This window comes from Rhineura floridana, chromosome 19, assembly GCF_030035675.1.
Source record: "Rhineura floridana isolate rRhiFlo1 chromosome 19, rRhiFlo1.hap2, whole genome shotgun sequence".
Taxonomy (NCBI): domain Eukaryota; kingdom Metazoa; phylum Chordata; class Lepidosauria; order Squamata; family Rhineuridae; genus Rhineura; species Rhineura floridana.
Window position 1 is genome coordinate 25,854,003 of NC_084498.1, and position 13,581 is coordinate 25,867,583.

At 52.4% G+C, this 13,581-nt stretch overlaps 1 protein-coding gene across 1 annotated transcript; it reads left to right on the forward strand.

The window, feature by feature from the left end:
* The first annotated feature begins 527 nt into the window (after nucleotides 1–527).
* Nucleotides 528–13,300, forward strand: SLC35E4 (solute carrier family 35 member E4). The gene is made up of 3 exons (XM_061602370.1): nucleotides 528–916; nucleotides 5,469–6,893; nucleotides 8,760–13,300. The coding sequence occupies exons 2-3, from the start codon at nucleotides 6,257–6,259 to the stop codon at nucleotides 9,179–9,181; spliced, it is 1,059 nt and encodes a 352-aa protein (XP_061458354.1). The 5' UTR covers nucleotides 528–916; nucleotides 5,469–6,256; the 3' UTR covers nucleotides 9,182–13,300.
* Nucleotides 13,301–13,581: the final 281 nt, after the last annotated feature.

Sequence of the window (13,581 nt, forward strand, 5' to 3'; positions counted from 1 at the left end):
GGCTGAGACACAACATTGTGGCAAGCAAGGCTACCCAGTGCATTTCCCTGTCCCTTTCCTTAATGCAAAAAGGCCAGTGTTTGTGCAAGAACTCCAAATGTACTTTAATTGGACAACCTGCTGGTGTGTGACTATGACTGAATCCTGCCTAAAAATAGGGACAGACCGGAAATGCCTTTAGCTTTGCGCGTAAAGTGAGAATACAATTCAAATGTTAATGTAAGATTTTGTAGCTGAATTCCCTTCATGCTTGTCTCCCTGCAGTGGGAAACGCACCATGGACAGATTTGTGGAAGGTCCTCCATTCATAGGAACACAGGGAGCTGCCTTATAGTGAGTCAGAACATCGGCCCATCTAGCTCAGTATCGTTTATGCTGGCTGGCAGCAGCTCTCTTGGGTTCCAAACTGGGTCCTCTCCCAGCGCTACCTGGAGATGTCGGGGATTGAACTTGAGCGTGCAAAACAGATGTTCTACCGCTGAGCCTGGGCCCTTCCTGCGTCATCCCCGTGGTGGTGGTGATGGTTGCTGCTGCGCGGGGGCGCAGGAGGCGCTGTTTCGCTTCCCCGGCCCCTTCCCAGCCGGTGCAACCCCTCCGCCGGCAGGAGGGGGCGCCGGCGAGACGGCTCGGGCCGGCTCGGCTTCGTTTGGCAAAGCCCGGGAGACGAAGCTGCGGAACCGGCGCGATCCTCTTACTCCTCCCTCATCTCCGCACATCTCTTTCCTTTCTGTCCCCGGTTTTTCTCGCCCTTTAGGCTTCGGGGAGGGGGGTCAGCCTGGGAAAAGGGGCGACGCCGGGCCGCGCCGGACATCGCCGGGGGCCGGAGACCTCTTGCTTCGGATGCCGAGCCCGGCCATCTGGGCAGAGCCGCGAGCGAGGCCGAGAAGCCCCCGCCCCCGGGCCGCCTGCAATGAAGGTAAGTTACCTTGAGGACGACGCGCCCCCCTCTACAGCGCGCGCGCGCCTGCACCCGTCGTCTGGCTGGTTGGAGCCTATTCTCTCCGGGGCCCCGGGTCTCCTCCCGGCCCGCGGAGAGGCAAGGAGGCTCGATTCCGACGTGACCCCGCTCTTCATGGACGCGTGTGCGGTTCGCGCGGCAGGCAGGCAGGCATTTCCGGCACGCTTTCCCCGTCGAGTGAAGGGGGCTCCTGCTGGGAGGGAGGAGCGGCGGGATATACATTGAATCGGCAGTAAAGAAATCCACTTTGTTCCTGAGTAACCCTGGGAAGCCGCTTTGTACAGAGCCAGACCTTGCGCCATCCAGCTTAGTATTGTCTGCACTGACTGGCAGCAGCTCTTCAAGGTTTCAGGCAGGGGATATTCCCAGTCCTACTGGAGATGCCCTTGGGCGGCTGAACCTGGGGCCTTCTGCTTGCAAGGCCGATGCTCTAACCACTGAGCTACAGCCCTTCACCATACTGAGTCAGACCATTGGTCCATCTAGCTCACAGTGGTCCACACTGACTGGCAGCAGCTCTCCAGGGTTTCAGGCAGGGGTCTCTCCCAGCTGCACCTGGGGATCCCAAGGACTGAACCTGGGACCTTGTGCATGCAAAGTCCTTCCATTAAGACATGGGAAGGGCCCTTATACAGCATCAGGCCATTGGTCCATCTAGCTCAGTATTGTCTACACTGACTGGCAGTGGCTCTTCAGGACCTCAGATTGGGGGGGCGGGGCTTTCTCTTAGAGATGTGAAGGACTGGAAAAATCAGGGGGGAAACCCATTTCCACCCTGAATTTTTCCAGGTTTTTTTCCTGGGCCAGTGTGGTGTAGTGGTTAGAGTGCTGGACTACGACCTGGGAGACCAGGGTTTGAATCCCCGCACAGCCGTGAAGCTCCCTGGGTGACCTTGGGCCAGTCACTGCCTCTCAGCCTCAGAGGGAGGCAGTGGTAAACCACCTCTGAATACCGCTTCCCATGAAAACCCTATTCACAGGGTCACCATAATTCAGAAGCCACTTGAAGGCAGTCCATTTCCATTTTCACATTTCTGTTTTGCAGTGCCAAGCAGGTGCTCCGCCACTGAGCTACATACCCCTGGGTATGTGAACCCTTTGCAGCCACCAGAACGACAAAATCTGGGAGCCCTGGCTCCCAATTAGTTTTAATTAGTTTCTCCCTTGTGTTGTGTGCTCCTGGCATTAATCTAGGTGCACTGGGTTGTCGGCACCTGATTAAGAAGCCAGTAAAAGAGCCCGCCAGTGGCTGATTTTCCCTCTTCCTTAAATGAATTCTTCAGTGGCTGCTTGTCGCAGTCAAGTATACACTGAAACAAACGCGGCATCCCTTCCTGGTTTCATACGTGACCTCGAGGGGAGCTTCCACTTAACTGTGCGTGTGTCTTATGCACAGGTGGGATATTTATTTACTTTACGCGGTGGGCGTGATCCCCATATTTCAAACTGTGTGCAATTTCAGCAGTTTACAGAACGTGTAAAACAATACATTAAGCGAGTATTTGCTTTTTGTGGGTTTAAGGGATGTTTTGTCTGCAGTTTGATCAAAGGTGCCGCTTAGAGATTATGCAGTTTATAAAGTGTTAAAATAAATGAACGAATGGGTTGAACAGCAGAGCGGACAACATCCTAGCATTCAGATATAGTGAGCGCTTTTTAAAATGACGGTGGAGCCACGGTGGCCACATCCCTTTTGTAAATTCAGATGTCTTAGAGCAAGTCATTAGTAAAGGTCAATTGTGGCCTCGGGTTGGAAAGAAATTGCGCTTGTTGCTAGGCTGGGGAGCCTTTTGGAGCCTGAGGGCCACAATCCCATCTGGGCAGCCTCCTGGGGGCCACATGACAGTGGTGGGCGGGAGTAGGAGCAACAGTGGGTGGAGCAAGAAAAGCAAAGTTTCGCTTTGCACAGAAAGCTAGTTTCTCTACACACGTGCGCTCCTCTCTCTATGCTCCATCCAGACCAGCCAGGGGCTCATTTCCTTTGCTGTGCTTGGGGAGTAAAGCAGAGCCTGTGAGGGGTGTGGTCTGGGGAGAGTTCTGAGGGCCAGAAAGAGAAGCCTAGAGGGCCGCTTTTGGCCCCTGAAGCTGACTGCCCTATGCCCTGGGCCGAGAGTTTCATAGCTAGGGTGTGGCCCCGGAGAAGCCCCTGTCTCTATGTGCCTCTACTCTGACGACTGGGGAGGGGTGAAGAAGGATCTCCAGGGATGATCTGAAGACATCTGGTGCTTTGCGCAAGAGAAGGCCAGACCTTCAGGGTGCTTTAAACCACCCTCCCACAATGTGGTACCCTCCAGCTGTTTTGGACAACTCCCACCAGCTCCCAGCCAGCCCGGCTGCTTTGAAGCTGAGCTGGGGAACATCTGCAGCCCTCCAGATGTGGCTGGGCTCCCGCTTCCATTATCCCTGTTCGTTGGCCCCGCTGGATGCCAGGGTTGCTGGGAGCTGCAAGTGCCAACAACATCTGAAGGGCCGCAAACACGAGGGGGGGGCATCAAAGAATCGAAGCTCTTGCTTTTGCACGATGCTCGTTAATCCGTTGTTATTAATTACTACATATATATCCCACCCTTCTTCCTGAGGGGCAAAAAAACCACCAATTTAACAATAACAACAAAAGCATTCTGAGAACAATTAAAAACGTTCTAAAAAAAGTTGGAGATACAAACGTTCTTCTGTCCAGTGATACCTGGGTTGCCAGGAACAGTCTTCGTCAGCATCAGATGCCTGGGTTTTTGACCTTCTTCCTGAAAGAGGGAGACGGATGCCCCTCACTGGGGAGGGCATTCCACAAATGGGGAGCCACCAGTGAAAAGGCCCTGTTGTGGATCAATGCCAACTGGGCGTCTCCACAGTGTCGGCACCACCAACAAGGCCTCACCTGCCGGTTGTGGGGGTCTGAGATGATTGATATTGGTACTTGGGTCCCCAACACTTTGAAGTAGACCCCGTAGCTCACCGGCAGCCAGTGCCATGCTTTCAGGACCGTTGCCACATGGTCTTCAAAGACAATTACAGCTAAGGAATTGGGATTGGCTCACCCCAAATCTTGCACCCGCTCCCCCAGGAGAGCCTGCTCTCTGAGACAGCATTAGAGTCACATCTGGCCAAATTCTTTCTCAGCGTGCAAAACGCTGTCAAGCATGGCACCCTCTTACCAATGATAACAAGCATATCTAGAGAGTGACACCCGACACTAAGCTTTGGGTGAAATTCATAAACCAATGTTTCCAAGAGAGTGTCCTCTGTAAGATGGCAGAGAATAGTGCCCAGCTTGATGCTTTGGATGTGTTCAAGATAGGTGGCATGGGCTCACACTTGTCAGCACAAATATATGTATTAATTTATTTGCTTATCAAAAATGGTATACCACTTACTAGAACAAAAGATCTTTAAGTTGTTTGCAACAGAGAGTTGAAAGTATTCATTAAAATATATTTTAAAAAACTCCGAACATTAAAAACAAGTTGCATTAACAAAAATTAAAATATAGAATTAAATCAGTAATTTGAAAACAACTTTGCGGATTAAAATTACATGCCTGGGTCAGCTTGCTGGAACAACAACAGCAACAAAAAAGTTTTTAGCAGGCATCAAAAACAATGTGCCTGCCTAATATCAATGGGCAGGGAGTTCCAAAGTGTGAGCGCTATAACACTGAAGAATCGATTTCTTGTAAGTGCAGAACAGACATTATGTGGCCCTTGTAAAAGTTCTGGTTCTGTAGATCTAAGCCGTGGCTGGCACATAGGGGGTGAGGCGATCCTTCAAGTAAACTGGACTGCCTCGCACCCCTACAATAAGTTTTAGGCAAAAATCATACACCCATGTTTCCAGGAGAGTGTTCTCTGTGAGATGGCAATAGAATTGTGGCCAGCCTGATGCCTGCTTTGAGCACCAGATTGTCTTAAGGGTGTGGGCCCACACTGACAATCTCCAACATATGCATTCATGAATTAGAAACTGGGCGTGTGCACCCCACACTGAGATGGGAGCCACCGCAAATCATCCTCATTCCATACCTCTGCGCTCTGTGAGATGTTAAGCGTGGTCTGCCTGGTTAAACTTAAAAACATCAGAAGAGCCTGGCTGCTGGATCAGGCCAGTGGCCCAGCTAGTCCAACATCCTGTTCTCACAGTGGCCAACCAGATGCCCATTAAGGGAACCCCAAACGCAGGACCGGAGCGCAAGGGCACTCTCCCCTCCTGCAGTTCCCAGCAACTAGTATTCAGAAGGATACTGCCTCTGACTGTGGAGGCAGAGCAATAGCCATTATGGCCAGTAGCCCTTGATAGACCTTCTCCTGCATGGATGTATCTTCCATCCAAGTTGGTGGCCATCCCTGCCTCCTGGGGGAGCAAATTTCCTTTGCTGTGAATTAAGCAGGGATGCTGGCAGTTTCTCTAGGTCCTTGCTGTGTTTCCGTGGCGACTGTTTTTGTTGCCTGGTTAGGATACTCCTGGTTGCTGTTTCTTTCCCCAGTTACAGTCTGCATTTTTTCCACTCCCACAGGGACAAACCACCGATGAGTCGTCCTGGGCAGGCCCACACGGAGCTTGGGTTGCCCGGCCTCTATCACTTTAAGGACACGGGCACGTGCACTGTTGTTGCTGCTGCTGTTGCCTTCCCTGGTGACGTGGAAGGAGGAGCCTCTCGCCGGCTGCTGTGCCATCAAACTTTCCGCCGGCTTCTCTCTCTCTCTCTCTCTCTGCCCAAGGCGAGCTGGCAGCAGACAGCGCCAAGCCTATCCCCGAGCCGGTCAGCATCTCAGTCAGGAGGGCAAAAAGCAGAAAGACCTCCGCAGCCTGTTAAGTGAGGCTTCAGGCATCTGATCTGTTTGATGGGGCATGATGGGGCTTGCTGCGTCCCGAGAGATTGCTGGATCTGCGTCCCACCAGAGCTAACAGGCGCATCTCAGGCACTTTCGATTGCAGCTGCCCTTCCAACCCATTGAAAGAGGTTTTCTGACTTGAAGACACACCCAGGGGATTTCTCCTGTGTTCCTCGGAGAAAGCAAGCCGTGGGATTCTTGCTCATTCAGGCCGGGCCTGGAAATCGGATCCTGGTGAGTCACTGGGAGTGACTTTTGGAGAGGAGACAGGAGGGGAAATTGCTCAGAGGGCTGAGGCGAACTTTCTGTGGGCACCGAGGCCGGCCAGGAGAGAATGAGCTGTGACAGCCAGATCGGATTCATGGTGGCTTAAAGATCCTTTTTTGGGCTACTCTTTGGGGTCTCCAACTCCAGAGCTGTTTGCAAAGGGACCCTGTCCCTCCCTGCCTCTGCCAGGCTGCCGCCCCCAATGTGCCTGCCCTCTCAGAGGAGAAATGAAGCCGGGATGAACTCTGCCGATGGAGCGTGGCCGCTTTCTCCTGGGAAGCTGGATCTGGGGCGGCATGGGGGGCTGAGGCCATCCGCCCAGCCCTGGCACGCTCTGCCCCTTGTGTTCACCATCTTGGTCTGGCTGGCCACCGGGACCACCATGTCCAGCCTGAACAAGTGGATCTTTGCCATCCACAATTTCCGGTACCCGGTTCTGCTCTCCTCCCTGCACATGCTGACGGCCGTGGTGGTGGGCAACCCCTTGGCCCGGCTCCGGGCCGGCGGGGCAGGGAGCCCCACCCTCAGCCCTGAAGCCAAGGCCAGGATTTTCTTGCTGAGCATGACTTTCTGCGCCAGCGTGGCTTTCGGGAACTTGGGCCTCAACTACGTCCAGCTGGACTTTGCCCAGATGGTCTACACCACCACGCCGCTCTTCACCCTGGCCCTCTCCAAGGTGCTGTTGGGGAAGTGCCACCACCCCCTGCAGTACGCTGCGATGGTGCCCATATGCTTGGGGGCGTCCCTGAGCATCGTGGGAGAGGTACATTTCGATCAGGCTGGCTGCTGCTTCCTCTTTGCCGCCACTTTCCTCCGCGGGCTCAAGTCCATACAGCAGAGTAAGTTGCAAGCGAACTGTGGTTTCTGGGGGAGCCTGGAACGCGCAAAATGTTTTGGAAGCAAGTTTCTAGTCCTTATAGTTGGAGAGATGCGCTTGGAAGCGTGTGGGTGAGAGGAGTGTCTGGGGAAATCTTCGCTGCGGCCGAAGGAGATGAGTGCCCTGCTTCATTCTCCCTGTGAATAAATTATGGACAAATTACATCAATTTAGCATATCTGTAAAATGCCTCTTGCCTTGCCTAAAGCAGAGTTTAACCCTTCCTTGGGCCAGCAGCCCTGGCCAGCATTTGAACCTGGAATCCTTCATTCGATTCTTGTGCTGAAATCTTAAAATGCTGAGCAGAGCAGAGAGCAGGTTTCGTTTGGGATGCTAAATCTTTGCACGGAGATTTGCAGTGGGAAATTCTTTATTCTTAACTGGACTGTGATTCTGGAAATGAAATAGTTTATTTCAACAAGCGTGTGTGTAACTTAAACATACAGCAGTTTGTAACCCTTGTTGAGTTACAGGATTCTGAACCTAATAAAGGAGACAGTGAGATTTCACACCGGCAAAACTCTAAGCCTTTCTGAAGCTGGTGCCCTCCAGATGTTTTGGACTACAGCTCCCATCATCCCCAGCCTGGGGCTGGTGGGATCTGTAGTTCAAAATGACACATGCTGTCTGGGGCTCATGGGCACTATAGTCTAAAAGGGCCCAACGTTGGGACACGCTGCTCTAAAGACGTTCTCTCACGGCTGGCCTCTCCTCTCCAAAGCAAGGTGATGCAAATTCGACATATGCTTCCTCATTCTTGCGCTCTCATCCAGATACTCAAAGAATTGCAAGTGACTGTTTACTTTTGGAGGAGAGGGCACTTAAGGCTTTATGTCAGCTTTTTTTATTTTAAAAAACACACCTTTTAAAAGAAAAGATACAGCCTTGGTAAATGTCGGGAGTCAAGGACCTAGTTCTCACTGAGGTGGTACACCTGTGTTAGGGCCTCAGCTGCAGGGTGGGGCTCCCACCCAGCCAGGACTGAATGCTCACTGCACAGAAACAACATGCATTCTTCTTGACCTGCTAGTTTTTTATGTGCGAGGACTGTGAGGAAGCATTTCATTACGTGAGGCCTCTTCCCTGCAGTCTACAGTAGTTCATCCCAGACAATGCGTCACCCCTGCAGGGAGCACAGCTGATTGGCAGTGCTTGCAAAGGCCTATTAGGCAGAGAGGAGGCTCCCCTATACAGAGTCAGACCAATGGTCCATTTAGCTCAGTACTGTCTACGCCGACTGGCAGCTGCTGTCTGGGATTTGAGGCAGGGGTCCTTCCCAACCCTATCTGGAGATGCTGCTGGGGATTGAACCTGGCGCCTTCTGCCTGCAAAGCGGATGCTCTAACCACTGAGCTACATCCCTTCCCCAAATCACATGGCCAAGGATTTCAAACCCTGCAGGCGAAGGCAAATGCTTCCCCTGAAAACTGCCCCGCTAGCCTAAGTGCTCCAAATGGGGTTGGGTGAGGTCAGGATCTAGCCCACCATCTGGATCCTGTTCCCCTCCGCTGTGGTAAAGAATCACCCAGCCATTCCTTATTGTGCTGGAACACCCCTGGCCATGCTTGCGTTTTGCTCCTTGCCAGATCTGCTGTGCCAGCTTTTCCCAACCCGGTGCCCTCCGGATGTTTTGCGCGGCCACTCCCATCGGCCACGGCGAGCATGGCTGTATGATGCTGAGGGCGTTGAGAGCCGGAGGGAAGCTTGTTGGGGAATTCTCTGCCACTCTGTGGGGTGCCCGTACCTGGGACAGCTCTCTCTGCCCCCCCCACTTTTCTCCACATCCTTGGGAGCCTCCCTCTGACCCTGATGTCTCCCCCCCAACACAGGCACCCTCCTGCAGGAAGAGCGCCTGGACTCGCTGACGCTGCTGTGTCTGACCTCCTTGCCAAGCTTCTGCATCCTCTTCCTGGCAGCCCTGGCTCTGGAGGTCGGCCCCGCCTGGGACGGCACCTTGGCCTACGGCGGTGGCCTTTGGGCCTGCGTCCTGCTGAGTTGCCTGGGCTCGGTCCTGTACAACCTGGCCAGCTTCTGCGTCATCTCGCTGACCTCCGCCCTGACCATCCACGTCCTCGGGAACTTCAACGTCGTTGGGAACCTGCTGCTCTCGCACCTGCTTTTCGGGAGCTGCCTGAGTCTGCTTGGCTATGCCGGCGTTGCGCTCACCCTGTCGGGGGTCTTCATGTACCACCACTGTGACTGCATCGCGGCCTACTGGCGCAGGCGGGCTGGGCGGGCAAAGGAAGAGTAAGCGGGGAGGGCTTGATCGCCCCTGAGAGAGGAGGCTGGCGCTCTTGCCTCCGTTGGGCCTCTTGGCACAGGGGGCACTGGCGGTCATGATTAGCAGGGGGAAGAAACTTAGGAAGGCTCATCTTCCCTCAAATAGTTTGCTGCCACCTGACCCCGGGGCATTCTGTACGCTGGGCAAGAGCTACAGCAGATGTTTTTTATAGGGACACAGGAGGTACCTCCTGTGTCCACTGAAGGGGCGGAGACTGCATCTTTGAATTCTCGCCAGCATGAAATGAAATTCCCGCCCACAGAAAGCTAGCATGTCAGAAAGAGGGTTCTAGGCTCATTTTTGCCCTGAAGTGCTAGTTTTCTACATGCGGGGAGGTTCCCAGCTCCTTCCAGGTGGAGAATTCAAACGTGCACCCTCTGGGCAGAGGATGGCGGAGATGCCCCACAGCAGTGCTCTCCCCTGATCAGAGGGCCACCTAAGGGCTAAAAGTTTGGAAAAGAAGTTGGGATGATTGAAAAGTAATCCATTTTTTTAAGGCATGCTAGATGTCTTGGCCAAATGCTCTCCCAGGGAGAGGCAGCAGCTAAATCTTAGCTGACCGATGGATGCAGGTTTAACCTCGCCTGCTGCTCATTAATAGGTGGCCCCTTGCACTAAGGTTGCCCCTGTGGCCACAGGGATGTATCCAGATCAGAGCAGACTAATGGAAATCAGTTGGCCTAAGCTGGTCATGTCTGTTATTTTCAACAAGTCTTCTCTGCACAGGACTAACATTGGAAAGAGGCCACAGGTGTGGTTTGTGTTTTTTTCTTAACGAGAAATGTTGGGAATTGAATGTGCTGAACCGTTACCTCTCATCTGTGCAAGCCACCTGCACCTTTGCCAATTTTTGCACTGGTTCCCTTTAGGCCAGAGGGCGCAGTGGGGTTGGTGTGCCCACAGAGGGAGGTAGCACAGGGTCTCTCTTTTCCTTGAGGAGGGCTCCCTGCACATCCCATTCAGTACCAAAGTACTGAACAATCTGTGGGGAGCAGTTCCCCTATAGGAAAATGCCCAGGGAGATGAAGTGTTGCACATTCAGAAGGGTGTGTGTGTGGGTCTGTTTCTATGTCTGTTTCAGTTCACTACTGCCCTCTGGTGGGGTGGAGTGCAATTATATGTATGTATGTTTTCTTTTACTACTGCCCTCTAGTGGATGGATTAAGTGTGTGTATGTGTGGTGTGGGTAGTGTGCACGTCTGCACACAATCGTTGCCATCTTTTGAAGAATGGGTGGGCTTTGCTTGACTCTGCTGGACAGAGGTGTGTGTGTGAGAGAGAATGCGTTCACATTTGCTTGTGAGTACACATGCACTATTATTTTCCAATCCTGAAGGGGCTGCATCAGGATGGGGAAGCTGTGGCCCTCTGGGTGTTGCTAGACCATAGCTCCGGTCAGCCCCAGCCAGCTGAGTAAGTAAGTTGTAGCCCTGACAAAATGTGTAGGACTATACACGTTCCCTATCCTTGGACTGCATAAAGCCTGGGTGCTCATTTGCTCCTTGCTCTTGTTAGACGTAGAAAATCGTACTGTTTGGCTTGTGTGCGTCTATTAGAAGGGCATTTTCTCCCCCCACTGATGTGTTTGCTGCCATCCTCTGGTGAATGGGCATCCATGAAGCCCACTGCAGTGGGTAAATGTAGCCAGTATTATCACCCACAGGGTAAAACACTCTTGGACACGTTTCTGAAGGAGTATCGGCCAATCTGCACACACAGTAAAATCGCATGGCACAGAATTTCCATTTCAGACCGATTTCTCCTTGCCCGCAGAAAGCTAGCATGTGAGGGAGAGGGTTCTAGCCCAACCTAACTCCCTCAGATGCTGCTTTTCTGTGTGCAGGGAGGTGTTCACTGTTTCATTCCTGCAGTTTGACGTGGAACTCTTGTGCTGTGCCGTTCATCTGCAGGTGTAGGTTGGCTTTCCGCTACTCCTGCAGAAGGGCATTCTCATGTTCCCTCAGGACGCTGGCTGGCCTGTCTTATACACAACATTTTTCCCTGATGAGGTTAATGAATGCATCCATAGTGTCTGGAAAATGTACCAGTGTTGGCTCTCTGTTGTCGACAGCAAAGCTCCCTCGACATTTCGGGTGCATTGTATGTCGGCCTTCCCCAACCTGTGACCCTCCAGAGGAGTTGTAGTCCAAAATATCTGAAGGGCACCAGCTTAGGGAAGGCTGATTTATATGCATCACAGGTTGAGGCAACACTCATGTGGCTGGTGAAAATGTGGATACAGGCATGTCTTACTCACGCGAAAACTGAAGCATTATGGCTGACCCCCGTGCATGCTGCCAGAATCCATCCGGTCCAGAATGAGGACTGTTACTCAAGCCATTGCTTGGAGGGGAGCAGATGAATAAGATTGCCAATATAAGGCCAGCCGCGAGTGTCTATGCCAGTATGTAAACCATCTTTTTTTGCAATGATGTGTGTGTATTGGGGGGGAGGGAGAGAATTGGGGTCAGTCCTAGCCACGTCCGTGCCTGAGCTGAAAAACACACACCAAGGGACCACTTTGTCAATTAACTTGAGGCACAATTGATACGAACGTTCCTCTGCACAAGACCTCCCCCCCCCAAGAAAAAGTATTTGCACATGTGGGAGGTACAGGTCTGCCCTGTCTCTCCTGCTGTCTTAATGGTACCCAAAATACGCTGGCTGGGACAGCTACCCTATCGCTTCTGTTTTCCCTCCACTGTCGGAGACAGTAAGCTGGGGAGCACAAGTTGGGAGAGTTGCTGTTGCGCTTAGGTCCTGCTTGTGGGCTTCCCTTTGGGGCATCTGGTTGGCCTCTGTGAGAACAGGATGCTGGACTAGGATGGGCCCCTTTTGGCCTGATCCAGCTGATGGGCTCTTCTGATTTTCGTCAAGTTGCAACAATTTGCTAGAATGTTAACGTTGGCGTAGGGGAAGATAAGATCTTCGATGAGGAATTCTTGGGTTTCTATCTCTTCTGAACTCCTGGGGTATGTTGAGCGCAGGAGTCTCCATCCTGACAGTCTCCTCTATCTTATTAACTCCTCCATTTGTTTAATGCACAAGATATCTAGAGTGGGAACTTCGCCCTATCTGCCTGCTACCCTTCACCCGAATTGTCTATCAAGTACAAGGTATTCTGGGACAGCCAGTCTGATGCATCAGTTGTCAAGAGTGGGTCAAACCAAGACCAAGGCAGTCTGACGTCTTGCCTTCTTTGGACATAATGATCCTGGCTTCCTGCACCATGGTTTTCAGATTCTGGATAGTAACGTATAGACGCAGTTTCCTGTTTTGCATGTAATGGGAAACCGTGGTTTGGTTTAACAGCATCAACATAGGAAGCTGCCGAGTACTGAGTCAGACCGTTGGTCTGTCTGGCTCAGGATTGCCTTACACAGACTAGCAGGATCTCTTCAGGGTTTCAGACTGGGGCTATTCCTACCCAGAGATGCCAAGGATTGAACGTGGGCGTTTCTGAATGCAAGGCAGGTGCTATACCACTGAGCGACAGCCTTTCCCCAAAGCACTGAAGGTACAAGGAGAGGGGAAGAGCACAAAGGCTAGCTTCATAAACCATGGTTTACAAAGCTGGGATCATTACATCCAAACCAGTTGTCTCTGAGCTTAGCCTACCTCACAGAGTTGTTGTGAGGATAAAGGGGTGGGTGGGGAACCATGTATACCATGCTGTGGTCTTAGGAGGAAGAGTGTAACAAAATGACTGTGGTAGCAGGGGCGTCGCCATCCCAAGTTGCGTGTGTGGTTTGGCACAGTTTTTGCACACGCACATGTGGGCTCTTCCGAGAATTATATCAGTCCAGGTGTCCTATTCAGCGATGCCATCACCACTCCCTCCCCTCCAAAAAAAATCTTTTTTTCAGCAGTGCACAATCCTTGCAGTAACCTCGCCTGTGGTCTCAGTCAGCCTGAACTGTCCCAACCAGGATGCTTGAAGTTCATCTTTTTGTGAACTGTCTGGGTCACCCCTTTGCTACGAGACGGACAACGGCGGGTGGAGCCCGGTGCTGCCTCTGGCGTCGCAAGAGCACACGAAGGCATCTCCAGTTGCGGTTGCCTTTTGAATAAAGCTCTATTTTTGTCTTACTGGAGTGGCTGTGTCCTTGAATGACCGGAGGGAGGGAAATGGGACGTAGGCAAGAGAGCTGTAGGCCACTCCTCCATTTCTGACCCTTTGCCCAAAGGGCAGCTGTTGCTTTGCTCTGTAGTGAGAGGACACACAATTCCCAAAGGGCTTTTGCCTCTCGTGCACACACACACATTGCCGAAGAAGGCAGGCGACGCAGGCCTGCCTGTTTCTGCCTGTCGCTGATGGTTGCCATGACAGCCGCTACCGTGCAAGGGCTTGCCTTGCCAGCAGCAAACTC